Source organism: Schistocerca serialis, chromosome 10 (genome assembly GCF_023864345.2).
Source record: "Schistocerca serialis cubense isolate TAMUIC-IGC-003099 chromosome 10, iqSchSeri2.2, whole genome shotgun sequence".
Taxonomy (NCBI): Eukaryota; Metazoa; Arthropoda; class Insecta; order Orthoptera; family Acrididae; genus Schistocerca; species Schistocerca serialis.
In genome coordinates this window covers 187,041,543-187,055,665 of record NC_064647.1, presented here as the reverse complement: position 1 = coordinate 187,055,665, position 14,123 = coordinate 187,041,543, and the positions used below count along the sequence as shown (strand labels likewise).

The 14,123-nt window shown below is 39.9% G+C and overlaps 1 protein-coding gene across 1 annotated transcript in view; it reads right to left on the bottom strand.

Annotated features, from left to right (window-relative positions):
- The window catches only part of LOC126424664 (thyroid adenoma-associated protein homolog), a 249,010-nt gene that overhangs the window by 154,314 nt on the left and 80,573 nt on the right, over positions 1-14,123 (bottom strand). Inside the window, 1 exon segment of the mRNA XM_050087394.1 lies at positions 10,352-10,617. Coding sequence (XP_049943351.1) covers positions 10,352-10,617 — 266 coding nt within the window.

Sequence of the window (14,123 nt, the reverse complement as noted above, 5' to 3'; positions counted from 1 at the left end):
CCTGGGGCTTGCCACGTGTACCTTCTTCTTTTATGGTGGTTGAAAAGGGAGTTCGCTATGACCAACTTGTTTTTGGCACAAAATTCAATTAGCCGGCTTCCTCTTTCGTTTCTATCTCCTAGACCATATTTCCCTACAATTCCGTCAACTTTCTCTTCTCCAACACTAGCATTCCAATCTCCCATTATAATTAAGTTCTCTTCACCTTTAACATAATTTATAACTTTGTTGATGTCTTCATACACTGTTTCTATTACATCGTCTTCTTCTGCCGATGTCGGCATATAGACTTGTACTATTACCGTGTTCTTTGGTTTGGTTCCAATTTTGACTAGTATTATCCTAGAGTTAAATTGCACATATCCTGTGACTAGATTCCCGAGTTTTCCTTTTAGAATTATTCCAACTCCACCGATTCCAGTTGTTCCTTGGTTAGTACCTGTATGAATGATACGATAATTTCCTGATCTGAAGTCTCCTGGTTCAGGCCATCGCATCTCAGATATTCCTATTATGTCTGTTCCCATTCTGTCCATCTCTAGTTTGAGGTTCTCTAATTTCCCGCATTGGAGGAGTGTTCTTACATTCCATGTTGCTATTTTTAGTGTATTCTTCAACTTTGCCTGACCTTCCATTGTCCCCACCCGGAGATCCGATTGGGGGACTATTACTCCGGATTTATGTTTAACAGAAGATTCTGGCATGGTGCGCTACTGATTCTTGGGATATCTTGAGTGATCTTTAATGGAGTGGTTTCCCGTTGCCTTCTCCATCCTATGCCGTTGACTGTGAAGTTCTTCCGCCTTTAGGAGCAATTTCTCACTCCAAGGACAAGAGAGTGCCCTGCCTCTATCCGCTCATCCGCTCTCTTTGAGACCGTTGGCACTTGATAGGGGGCGTTTCCTTATCCCGGGAAACACTCGGTCGTCAGAGCCTCGTTAGCAATAACAGGGTGTACCGTGCAGCAATCCTTAGCTGCAACTCGGGTAGGTGAGGTTGACATTTGTACAGGAGAGGCTGTTAGAGTCGCTTCACTGTACCTTGTTTGTGTATAGTGGTTTATTTAGGAACTTTAGTAGTCTTCAACTGGAGTTTTTTGTGTTTTCTGGTGAAATAATTTCAGAAGAACCTTTTGGGAACTGTTTTCAGCTTCATTACTGTGTCATTAGACATTTGATTCTCTTTCTGTATTAGTCTTTTGTTATATTCACATTTGTTGTTTATTAATACTGTTAATAATAGTAGTTACTTCCCTTGTAGAGTAAGTTTGTGATTATTGTAATCAGGTTTTTAACATCATCTTATTGTAGTAGCGGAACTTAGAAAAAGTAAAATTTTACCATGGGTGAGAAGTGTGGGCTTTGCCGTAGGTTCGTGAGTAGTGGATTGCAGTGTGAGACTTGTTCGAAGTATTTTCATTGGGGGGGAATGCAGTGGGGAAGCCAGTGGGCATTCTGGTGAGATCCTCTCCTGGAACTGCAGGTTATGTAGCAGGAGTAAGTTAATAGAGGAGCAGGAGCGTACGATCTGTGTCCTTCAGGTGCAGTTGAAAAACGCACAGGAGGAGCTAGATAGGATGAGGAGGGAGAAGGGGGTTGGGGAATGGGAGCTGGCTGTTGGCAAGAGATCTGCTAGGAGAAGAAGATTTTCAGATAGTTTTGCTATTGGTGTTTACAATAGATATGACCAACTTTCAGAGTCTAGTGGAGAGGAATCTCTAGTAGCTATAGATGTAGGAAGTATGCAGCAGACCTCAGTAGTTACGGTGGCTAGAACAATTGCAAAGTCGGAGAGGAAGAAGGAGGTTCTGCTGTTAGGTAGTTCTCATGGCAGAGGTGTAGGCCAGCAGTTGCAGGAAGTGCTGGGGAGTGAGTACCAGGTCACCAGCATTGTGAAGCCTAATGCAGGATTGGCTCAGGTGACTGTTAACATATGGGGATTATGTAGGGATTTTACTAAAGAGGATCAGGTAGTGATTGTGGGTGGGGCTGGTAATAGTATTGATAGGGATGGGGAGTATGACATAGATTGTGACCTGGAAAAGATAGCCACTCAGACTGGCAACACAGATGTGCATTTTGTGGACTGTTTCAGCGTCACCTCATCTTAATACAGCCGTCAGGCGTAATAACATGAGACTTGGGGGTGCGCTGATGACAGAAAGCATGGGTCACATTTCAGTGGTGTCGGTGGAGTCTATCAGCAGGACAGGTTTCACAAGACATGGCCTGCACCTCAACAGGTATGGGAAGGGGAGGTTGGCAAAGCTTATAGGTGACAGCATAGGTGGGGTTGGTGGGATCACTCTTGGGAAAATTCCTGCAGTAGTGGGTGTTAGAGCTGCACCTTTTTTAAATTGAAGTCAGCTGACAGGTATTCCTGCTTAAGGGAAGTCTCTCTAACAAAGGAACCACTTTTGACAAAGCTTAGGTATCCGAGTAATGAGGGAATTAGTATATTTCATCAAAATATACAAGGTATTAGAGATAAAGTTAGTGAACTGCGTATAGATGTTGACTCTGAAATTATTGGTATATTTGAACACTTCTTAAATAAGGAGATAATTCAGAGGCTTCCTTTACCAGGATACAGGTTGGCTGGCAGCTTTTCGAGGAGCTCTTTGCGGTGTGGGGGAGTAGCCATGTATGTGAAAAACGGCATCCCATTTGAGTCAATTGATGTTTCAAAGTACTGCACTGAAAAGGAGTTTGAATGTTGGGCAGGTGTGGTTAAATTTAATGGAGCTAAACTTACAAAAAGTTAGTTATATGTGGTGACTTCAATATTAATTGTATAAGTGATTGTGCAAGGAAGAGGATGCTGGTAGACCTCCTTAATTCATATAATCTTATGCAAACTGTATTCTTTCCAACGAGAGTGCAAGGGAACAGTAGAACAACCATAGACAACATTTTTGTTCATTCCTCATTACTGTTAGCAAAAAGGTGAATGGCCTTTCAGATCATGATGCACAAATTTTAACTCTTAAAGATTTTTGTGCTGTAACACGTGTTCAATATAGTCATCAGCTGTTTAGGAAAGCTGATCCAGTTGCTGTAGAGACCTTTGTAAACCTTATCAAGGAACAAGAGTGGCAAGATGTTTATAGCGCTGATACAATAGACGATAAATATAATGCTTTTCTCGTGCTCTTTGAAAGTTGCTTTCTGTTAGAACGTTCAAAACAGGGTACTAGCACAAACAGGCAGCCTGGGTGGCTGACTAGAGGGATAAGAATATCTTGTAGAACAAAGTGGCAATTATATCAAAATGTTAGAAACAGTCAAAATCTAAATGCAGCAGCCCATTACAAACAGTATTGTAAGGTGCTTAAAAATGTTATTAGGAAAGCAAAAAGTATGTGGTATGCAGATAGAATAGCTAAGTCTCAGGATAAAATTAAAACCATATGGTAAGTCGTAAAGGAAGTGGCTGGTCTGCAGAGACAGGTCGAGGATATAGAATCAGTGCGTAGTGGGAATGTCCGTGTTACTGATAAGTCGCATATATGTACAGTATTTAATAATCACTTTCTGAATATAGCAGGTGAACTAAATAGAAACCTAGTCCCAACAGGGAATCATATAGCGCTCTTAGAAAAAAGTGTTCCGAGACTGTTACCTGAAATACTCCTCCATGATACTGACAAGAGGGAGATTGAGTTAATAATTAAATCACTAAAGACCAAGAACTCTCATGGATATGAAGGGGTATCTAGCAGAATACTGAAGTATTGTTCTATGTGTGTTAGCCCAGTACTTAGCCATATCTGTAACTTTTCCTTTAGGAGTGGTCGGTTCCCTGACCGATTAAAGTACTTGGTAGTGAAACCACTTTATAAAAAGGGAGACACTGATAATGTTGACAATTTTAGACCTATTTCTATGCCATCGGTGCTTGCTAAAGTTATCGAGAAGGTTACTGGAACATTTAAATTCACATAATTTGCTGTCAAATGTTCAGTTTGGTTTTAGAGATGGTTTAACAACTGAAAATGCTATATTCTCTTTTCTCTGTGAGGTTTTGGACGGATTAAATAAAAGGTTGCGAACACTAGGTGTTTTCTTTGATTTAACGAAGGCTTTTGACTGTGTTGACCACAAAATATTACTGCAGAAGTTGGACCATTATGGAGTAAGGGGAGTAGCTTACAACTGGTTCGCCTCTTACGTTAAGAACAGAAAGCAAAAGGTAATTCTCCGCAATACTGAGAGTGGTAGTGATGTTCAGTCCCCATGGGGCACTGTTAAGTGGGGCGTTCCCCAAGGGTTGGTGCTGGGGCCACTGCTGTTTCTTATTTATATAAATGATATGCCTTCTAGTATTACAGGTGATTCAAAAATATTTCTGTTTGCTGATGACACCAGCTTGATAGTGAAGTTCATGAAATAAGTTCGTGGTTTGTGGAAAATAATTTGATGCTAAATCACAGTAAGACTCAGTTTTTACAGTTTCTAACTCACAATTCAACAAGAACCGATATTTTGATCAGACTGAATGGGCATATTATAAGCGAGACGGAACAGTTCAAGTTCCTAGGCGTTCGGATAGATAGTAAGCTGTTGTGGAAAGCCCATGTCCAGGACCTTGTTCAGAAATTAAATGCTGCTTTATTTACCATTAGAACAGTATCTGAAATAAGTGACACTTCAACACGAAAAGTAGTCTACTTCGCATATTTTCATACGCTTATGTCGTATGGTATTATTTTTTGGGGTAATTCTTCAGATTCAAAAAGGGTATTTTTGGCTCAAAAACGGGCTGTTCGAGCTATATGTGGTGTAAGTTCAAGAACCTCTTGTCGACCCCTATTCAATAGTCTGGGAATTCTGACATTGCCCTCACAGTATATATTTTCTTTAATGTCGTTTGTTGTTAGCAATATTAGCCTATTCCCAAGAGTTAGCAGCTTTCACTCAGTTAATACTAGGCAGAAATCCAATCTGCATGTGGAATGCACTTCCTTGACTCTTGTGCAGAAAGGAGTGCAGTATTCTGCTGCATCCATTTTCAATAAGCTACCACAAGAACTCAAAAATCTTAGCAGTAGCCCAAACTCTTTTAAGTCTAAACTGAAGAGTTTCCTGATGGCTCACTCCTTCTATTCTGTCAAGGAGCTCCTGGAGGAGCTAAAAAATTAAGCAAATTCCAGTGTTACATTGTTGATTTTCTTTATTTAAACTTACGACTTGTCACCTGAATATGTTTTTTTTTATGTTTCATTTTATCTGTTTCTAATATCGTGTTATAATTTCATGTATTGACTCGTTCCATGACCATAGAGACTTCTCCTTAATTTGGTCCCATGGAACAATAAATAAATAAATAAATAAATAAATTTGTTACAGTAGGAGGCTGCTAAATATTAGGTGAATAGGCTGGAATCAAATTGGGTAGAGAAGAAGTATTTGCATGCAAATGTTGGAGTTGATAGCTCTCCTGAAAAGCAGAGCAGCTCACATAATACTATGCACAGAAAGCTGGTTGAAGGCAGAAATTGATAGCAGTGGGATTTTTGGGGAAAATTTAAATGTATATTGAACGGATAAGCAAATGGGAAATGGAGGTGGTGTGTTTGTTGCAGTAGCCAAGAAACTCAAATCCACTGAGAAAGAAATTGAAGCTGCATGTGAGACTGTTGGGATAGGAGTCAATATCAGGGGTGGGCATAAAAGATAACTGGATTATTCTATTGCCCACCATACTCATCTCCTGAGGTTCACTTGTACTTAAGTTTCTCAATCTTACTGTAACCATTGGTGGAGATTACTAACATCCAAAAATTAATTGGGAAAATTACAGTTTTGTTAGTGGTGGGCATGATAAGACCATTACTAAATGCTTTCTCTGAAAATGACCCAGAATAGATAGTTTGGAACCCCACTCATGATGGAAATATATGGGATCTAATAGCAACAAATAGACCTGACCTCATTGAGGAGGTCAACAAGGAAACCAGCATTAGTGAAGATGACACGGATGTGGCAACAGTGATTACCAAAGTACAAGGGACAACTAAATCAAGCAAAGATATACATGTTCAATAAACTACATAAAAAAAATCAGTAGAGTTGTATCTCAATGAGGAATTTGAAACTTTCTGCACAGGGAGGAAAATGTAGGGGAACCATGGCTCAAGAGTAAAAGAATAGTTGACCATGCATCAGATCGACAAGTACACAGTAGAACAGTTCATAATGGGAGGGACCCTCCTTGGTATATAGTCACTGTAACGAAACTTGTACAGAAACAGAGACTGCTGCATAATAGGTGTAAAACAAAGCATAGGGATATGGATGGAGAAATGCTAAATGAAACACGTTTGGCTGTCAAGAGGGCAATGTGTGAAGTCTTCAGTGACTACCATCGCAGAATATTGTCAAACGATCTTTCACAAAACCCAAAGAAGTTCTGGTCACTTGTAAAGGCTGTTGGTGGCACCAAAGTTAGGGTCCAGTCCCCAGCAAATAAGACAGGAACTGAAAATAATGATAGCAAAATAAAAGTTGAAACGCTTAATTCTGTTTTCAAATGTTCCTTTACAAAGGAATGCCAAGCAACAGTGCCACAACTTAATCCTTGTGGCATCGAAAAGATGAGTGAAATAAGTATTAGTGTCAGCACTGTTGAAAAACAGCTGAAATCATTAAAACTGAACAAGGCTCCAGGGCCCGATGGAATCCCTATTGGACTCTATACAGAGTTTGTGGCTAAATTAACCCCTCTATTGACTACAATCTGCTGTAGATCTATCAAACAAAAGACTGCCCAGTTCTTGGAAAAAAGCACAGATCACACACATCTACAAGAAGGGTAGTAGAAGTGATCCACAAAACTACTGTCCAATATTCTTGACACTGAATCGTTGTAGAATCTTAAGACAGATTCTGAGCTCAAGCTTAATGAAGTATCTCTAACAGACTGTCCTCCATGCCAACCAGCAAGGATTCCAAAAACATCAATCATGTGAAACTGAATTCACAATTTTCTCACGACATACTGAATGCTTTGGATCAAGGCAGGCAGGTAGACGTAGTATTTCTTCATTTCTAAAAAGTGTTTGGCTTAGTTTCACACCTATGCTTATTATGAAAAATTTGATCATACGAGGTATCAAGTGAAATTTGTGACCGAACTAAGGACTTTTTAGTGGGGAGGATGCATCGTGTTATCTTGGATGGTGAGTCATTGTGCCCCAGGGAAGTCTGTTGGGATCCCTGCTGTTCGTGTTGTATTTTAATAGTAACCTGAGGCTTTTTGCAGATGATGCAGCCATCTATAATGATGTACTGTCTGAAGGAAGCTGCATAAATATTCAGTCACATCTTGATAAGATTTCAAAGTGGTGCAAAGATTGGCAACTTGCTTTAAATGTTGAAAAATTTAGAACTGAGAACTTCACTAAATGAAAAAAGATAGTATCCTATGACCATAATATCAATGAGTCATTGTTGGAATGGGCCAACCCATGCAAATACTCGAGTGTAATACTTTGTAGGGATATGAAATTGAATGATCACACAGGTTGTCATGGGCAAAGCAGATGGTAGACTGAAGTTAACTAGTAGAATACTGGGGAAGTTCAATCAGTCTACAAAGTAAATTACTTACAAATCACTCATATGACCAGTTCTAGAGTGCAGGGAGTGTCAAAAACAACTTCACAAATTTGGAATGATATAGAAATATACTGAGATAACTTAAAGAATTGGTAGATGTGAAATTTTGTACCAAACATCATCAAGCGTCCGTTTCTGGATGAGGTATCGAATATATTGCTCCCCCCTACTTATACTTCCCGAGGAGATCACGAATGTAAAATCAGAGAGATTTGAGCGTGCACGGAGGCTTTCCGGCAGTCGTTCTTCCCGCGAACCATACGCGACTGGAACAGGAAAGGGAGGTAATGACAGAGGTATGTAAAGTGCCCTCCGCCACACACCGTTGGGTGGCTTGTGGAGTATAAATGTAGATGTAGAAGTTTCGTTCACATGGTGCATCGGTACCACATTCCACAACCAGTAGCACCAGTGCAGTGCACAGTTAAAATGGCTACTTTCACTGGTGTGGAGCATGCTCGTTGTGTGTTTTGGTTTTGTGAAATGAACTCTGCCATAACTGATCAATGAAGGTGACCGAGATTAGACAGTTTACTACCAGCAAAATGATGCACCACCTCATTTCCTAATGGAAGTTCAAGGTTCCCTCAATAATAATTTCCCAGGTCTGTGTATTGGTCGTGAAGGGCCAATAAAATGGTTATCTCACTCCCCAGACTTGACACCACTGAATTCCTTTGTCTTGCGTTTCACTGAAGACAATGCTTATGTTCCCTACCAAACAATTCAGAAAACACAAAAAATCTAATTTATGCTGCTGTTACACCAGATTTTCTGCAACGAGTGTGGGAAGTTATTGATTACCAGTGGGATGTTGCCACATCACAAATGGTAGTCACATCAAACCAAAATGACACTTGACACGTTTGCGTGAAACCTGAGGTTGTTTGCTACAAAATGACATATCTACTGATTCTGTAAAATATTTCAATAAATTTCTATATCATTCAGAAGTTCTGCCTGTACTGATCAAGTGTGTGGGACCTAGGACTAACAGAGGATATTGAACATATACAGAGAAGGGCAGCACAAATGGTCAAAGATTTGTTTGATCTGTGGGAGAGTGCTTCAAAGATATTGACTCTTGAAGGTATACATAAAGTATCCTGAGAAAGTCTACTAACAAAGATTTGAGAACAGACTTTAAATAACAACTCTAAGTATCATTCACATAGGGATAATGAGGATAAGATTCGAAGGATAACATTAGAATAATCACAACATCCACAGACGCATTCACCCCGTGCTCCATACATGAATGGAATGAGAAGAAACCCTAATAACTGGTACGATTGGGCGTACCATCTGCCATGTACTTCACAGTGTGGATGTAGATGTAGACTAAAAGAAGTGATCATATTATAAAACACATCCTGAAGCACCAAGGAATTACTTTTAGGAAACACTGCAACCAGCCACATTATTATTATTATTATTATTTTTTTTCCTCAAATGATTTTATTATACCGTTACTAGTTTCGGACATGAATCAGTTGCAAGTTTTATATCTGTGTCCTAAAATACAATAAAGTTTTTGTGATGGCATATTTTTACTCTTGTATATGCTGTATACATTGTACTTACTTCAAGAAAAGCCCTCCTTTACATATTACGAGGTGGTTCAATTTTCTGTTACGGTGAATGCAGATCAATGAACTGACCTGAACAGAAAATGGCAGATACATTTGTTTATATCGGCCGCTGATCTGATGTGCTAAAGAACATGATATGTGTACAGAAATGGTAGATTTCTGGAGTTGCTGCAAAGATATTTCCACACAGTACACATAATTTTATGCGGTCAGACAGTTAATTATTTAGCTCTGAAAGATTCTAATAATGGCCAATGGAGAATATTTCTCTCTGTAAATTAATTATTATTTCTAGCATTTCAATTATCGGAGTTGTATGAAATGTTGTAGGTAGATTTGGTTTTTTAATTCTAGTTGACTATTGGTATGCAATCAGGTTTACAAACACATTCATAATAAACATGACTGCATACTGAATGGTCAACTACAATTAAAAAAACACAAATCTATCTCCAAAATTCTATACAACTGCTATAATCAGATACTATAGAAACAATAATTAATTAACAGAGAGAAAATTCTTCACTCACCATTACCATCATCTTTCAAACCTAAACAATTAAATATCTAACTGTGTAAAACTAACTGTACTATAAAGAAGTATCTTTGCAGTGTGTGTCGTATGTGTACATGCATCATGTTCTTTGGCACATCAAATCAGCACCCAACGTAAACAATGTATCGGTCATCATCTATTTAGTTCAGTTCATTGATCAGCATGGATTGTAAAATAAAATCAAACCTTTATCTTACAATATGTAAAATAGGCCTTTTCAAGAAGTAAGTAAAATGTATAGAGCATACATAAGTGCAAAACTAAGTAAACAGAACACTTTTTTATGTTTTAGGACACACATGTAAAATTTGCAAAGAAGTCAATGCCACCACATGATGATGAGCTCAGGCGTGAAACTAGTAATGGCACAATAAAATCATTTCAAAATAACTTGTGGCTGGTTGCAGTTGGTTTCCTACAGAGGCTTAACTACGGAAAGCAGGTTCAAATGCACACAGGCCTCAGTAGTCATTCAGAGATGAAGGGTCTCGCACAGGATAGACTAGGGCGGAGAACATCACACCAGTCTTCGGACTGAAGACCAAGACTACAAGAACAGTGCTTTCAGACGTGGTTGGGCAGACCTGGTGCAGTGGCAGCTGCCTGTACGAGGCTGTGGAGGGCGAGGCGTGCGGCGTGGCGCACGCTGTCTGCACAGTGCTCCAGGTGCGTCCAGAGGAAATCCAGAAGAGGCAGGGGTCTGTCCGGCCCCGCCGGCTCCCCCGGGACCAGGCCTGCCAGGGCCTGTGTGACCGCATCGGGTGCCGCGTCGGCGTGCTGCCGCAGCTGCCGGCACAGGAGCTGCACAGTGCGAGCCCCCGCCAGCACCACTGCGGAGTCCGAAGGGGCTCTGTAAACGAGTGCTCACTATTTCATCTTGTCACAATGAAAATGTAAATCTTAACTATTCTACTTTAAGAGGGTGGATAAAATACAAATAAACTGTATTAACAAAAATATTTCTTCTTTACAATTAATTCAAATTTGCTGTCCTTCCCCTTACACTCATCTCATCCATAATTTTATATTTGTAGAAGGCTTTTGACACCATTCTTCACTCGTGACTTTTAGTTAAATTCCGTGCCTATGGAGTGTTCTCTGAGTTGTGTGGCTGGATTTGTGATTTCCTGTCAGAAAGATCAGATCACTGTTTGTAATAACTGATGGAAAGTTATTGAGTAAAATAGAAGTATATCTGATGTTTGCCAAAGAAGTGTTAGGGGCCTGTTGTTGTCCCTGATCTACGTAAACAATTTAGGAGAAAATCTGAGCAGCCCTCTTAGACAGTTGGCATATGATGCTGCCATTTACGTTCACGTAAAGTCTCCGATGATCAAAACAAATTCCAAAATGATTTAGACAAGCTATCTGTATGATACAAAAAGTGGCAATTGACAGTGAATCGTGAAAAGTGTGAAGTCATCCATATGAGCACTAAAAAGAATTCGCTAAATTTTAGCTACAAGATAAATCATACAAATTTAAAGGCTGTAGCCTCAACCAAACACTTAGAGATTATGATTACGAATAACTAAAATTGGAATGATCACACAGCTAATATTGTGGGGGAAGAACACTAAAGACTATGAATAATTGGCAGAACACTTAGAAAATATAACAGGTCTAGTAAAGAGACTGTTTCTACTATGCTTGTTCACCAGCTCTGTAGTGTTACTGCACAGTGTGTGATCCACATCAGCCAGGACTGACAGAAGACATTCAAAACAGGGGAGAGAGTGCCAAGGATATGATACACACATTGGGGTGACTGTCATTGAAAAATGGCATTTTTCGCTGCAGCAGGACCTTCTTGTGAATTTCTATCACAAACCTTCTCCTCAGAGTGTGATAACATTTTGTTGCCGCCCATCTACATAAGGTGAAATGATCATCATAATAAAATAAGAGAAACTGGAGCTCGCACAGAAAGATTTAAGTGTTCATTTTTCTTGTGCGCTGTTCGAGAGTGAAACAGTAGAGAAATATCTTATGGGTGGTGCAATAAACCCTCTGCCAGGAACTTAACTGTGAATTGCAGAGTAATCTCACAGACACAGATTAGATATGGATGTGGATCTTATCAATCTGCTTCTACCACAGTCAAACTAGTATTTTCACACGTTTTTCGAAGAAAGTATGAGGAAGCAATCTGAAGTAATCACACAAATTGTAGCACTTCTCCTTGAGCTATAAAGTGTCATCTACTGGGTACAAAACAAATGTGCGGATGTGACGAGTCTGACCCATATCGTGCAAATATTGTGTGTGGCCACCTCAGAGGGTTCACAATTTGGGAGATTTCAATTTTGGGAAATTACCCATATGTATTATTGGTGGTCTGTCAGTAGTGGTTTATCTTGTAGTGAAGTCGAAGTAGATACTCAGTGCGAATTTTTATGGGTGGAGGTTATACTTAACAGCCGAACTAAGTTAATAATTGGCTCCTTCTACCGACCCCCAGACTCCGATGATATAGTTGCTGAACAGTTCAGAGAAAATTTGAGTCTCGTAACAAATAAATACCCCACTCATACGGTTATAGTTGGTGGGGACTTCAATCTTCCCTCGATATGTTGAAAAAAATACTTGTTCAAAACCGGTGGTAGGCAGAAAACATCTTCAGAGATTGTCCTAAATGCTTTCTCCGAAAATTATTTCGAGCAGTTAGTCCACGAACCCACGCGAATTGTAAATGGTTGCGAAAACACACTTGACCTCTTAGCCACAAACAATCCAGAGCTAATAGAGAGCATCATGACTGATACAGGGATTAGTGATCACAAGGTCGTTGTAGCTAGGCTCAATACCGTTTCTTCCAAATCCACCAGAAATAAACGCAAAATAATTTTATTTAAAAAAGCGGATAAAGCGTCACTAGAAGCCTTCCTAAGAGACAATCTCCATTCCTTCCGAACTAACTATGCAAATGCAGACACGATGTGGATCAAATTCAAAGATATAGTAGCAACAGCAATTGAGAGATTCATACCTCATAAATTGGTAAGAGATGGAACTGATCCCCCATGGTACACAAAACAGGTCCAAACGCTGTTGCAGAGGCAACGGAAAAAGCATGCGAAGTTCAGAAGAACGCGAAATCCGAAAGATTGGCTAAAATTTACAGATGCACGAAATTTGGTATGGACTTCAATGCGAGATGCCTTTAATAGGTTCCACAACGAAACATTGTCTCAAAATTTGGTAGAAAATCCGAAGAAATTCTGGTCGTATGTAAAGTACACAAGTGGCAAGACGCAGTCAATACCTTCGCTACGCAGTGCCGAAGATACTGTTACCGACGACTGTGCCGCTAAAGCGGAGTTATTTAACGCAGTTTTCCGAAATACCTTCACCAGGGAAGACGAATGGAATATTCCAGAATTTGAAACACGAACAGCTGCTAGCATGTGTTTCTTAGAAGTAGATACCTTAGGGGTTGCGAAGCAACTCAAATCACTTGATACGGGCAAGTCTTCAGGTACAGATTGTATACCGATTAGGTTCCTTTCAGATTACACTGATACAATAGCTCCCTACTTACCAATCATATACAACTGCTCGCTCACCGATAGATTTGTACCTACAGATTGGAAAATTCCGCAGGTCGCACCAGTGTTTAAGAAGGGTAGTAGGAGTAATCCATCGAACTACAGACCTATATCATTGACGTCGGTTTGCAGTAGGGTTTTGGAGCATATACTGTATTCAAACATTATGAATCACCTCGAAGGGAATGATCTATTGATATGTAATCAGCATGGTTTCAGAAAACATCATTCTTGTGTAACGCAGCTAGCTCTTTATTCACACGAAGTAATGGCCGCTATGGACAGAGGATCTCAGGTTGATTCCGTATTTCTGGATTTCCGGAAAGCTTTTGACACCGTTCCTCAAAAGTGACTTCTAATCAAGCTGCGGGCCTATGGGGTATCGTCTCAGTTGTGCGACTGGATTCGTGATTTCCTGTCAGGAAGGTCGCAGTTCGTAGTAATAGACGGCAAATCATCGAGTAAAACTGAAGTGATATCAAGTGTTCCCCGGGAAGCGTCCTGGGACCTCTGCTGTTCCTGATATATATATAACTGACCTGGGTGACAATCTGAGTAGTTCTCTTAGGTTGTTCGGAGATGATGCTGTAATTTACCGTCTAGTAAGGTCATCCGAAGTCCAGTATCAGTTGCACAGCGATTTAGAAAAGATAGCTATATGGTGTGGTAGGTGGCAGTTGACGCTAAATAACGAAAAGTGTGAGGTGATCCACATGAGTTCCAAAAGAAATCCGTTGGAATTCGATTACTCGATAAATAGTACAATTCTCAAGGCTGTCAATTCAACTAAGTATCTGGGTGTTAAAAT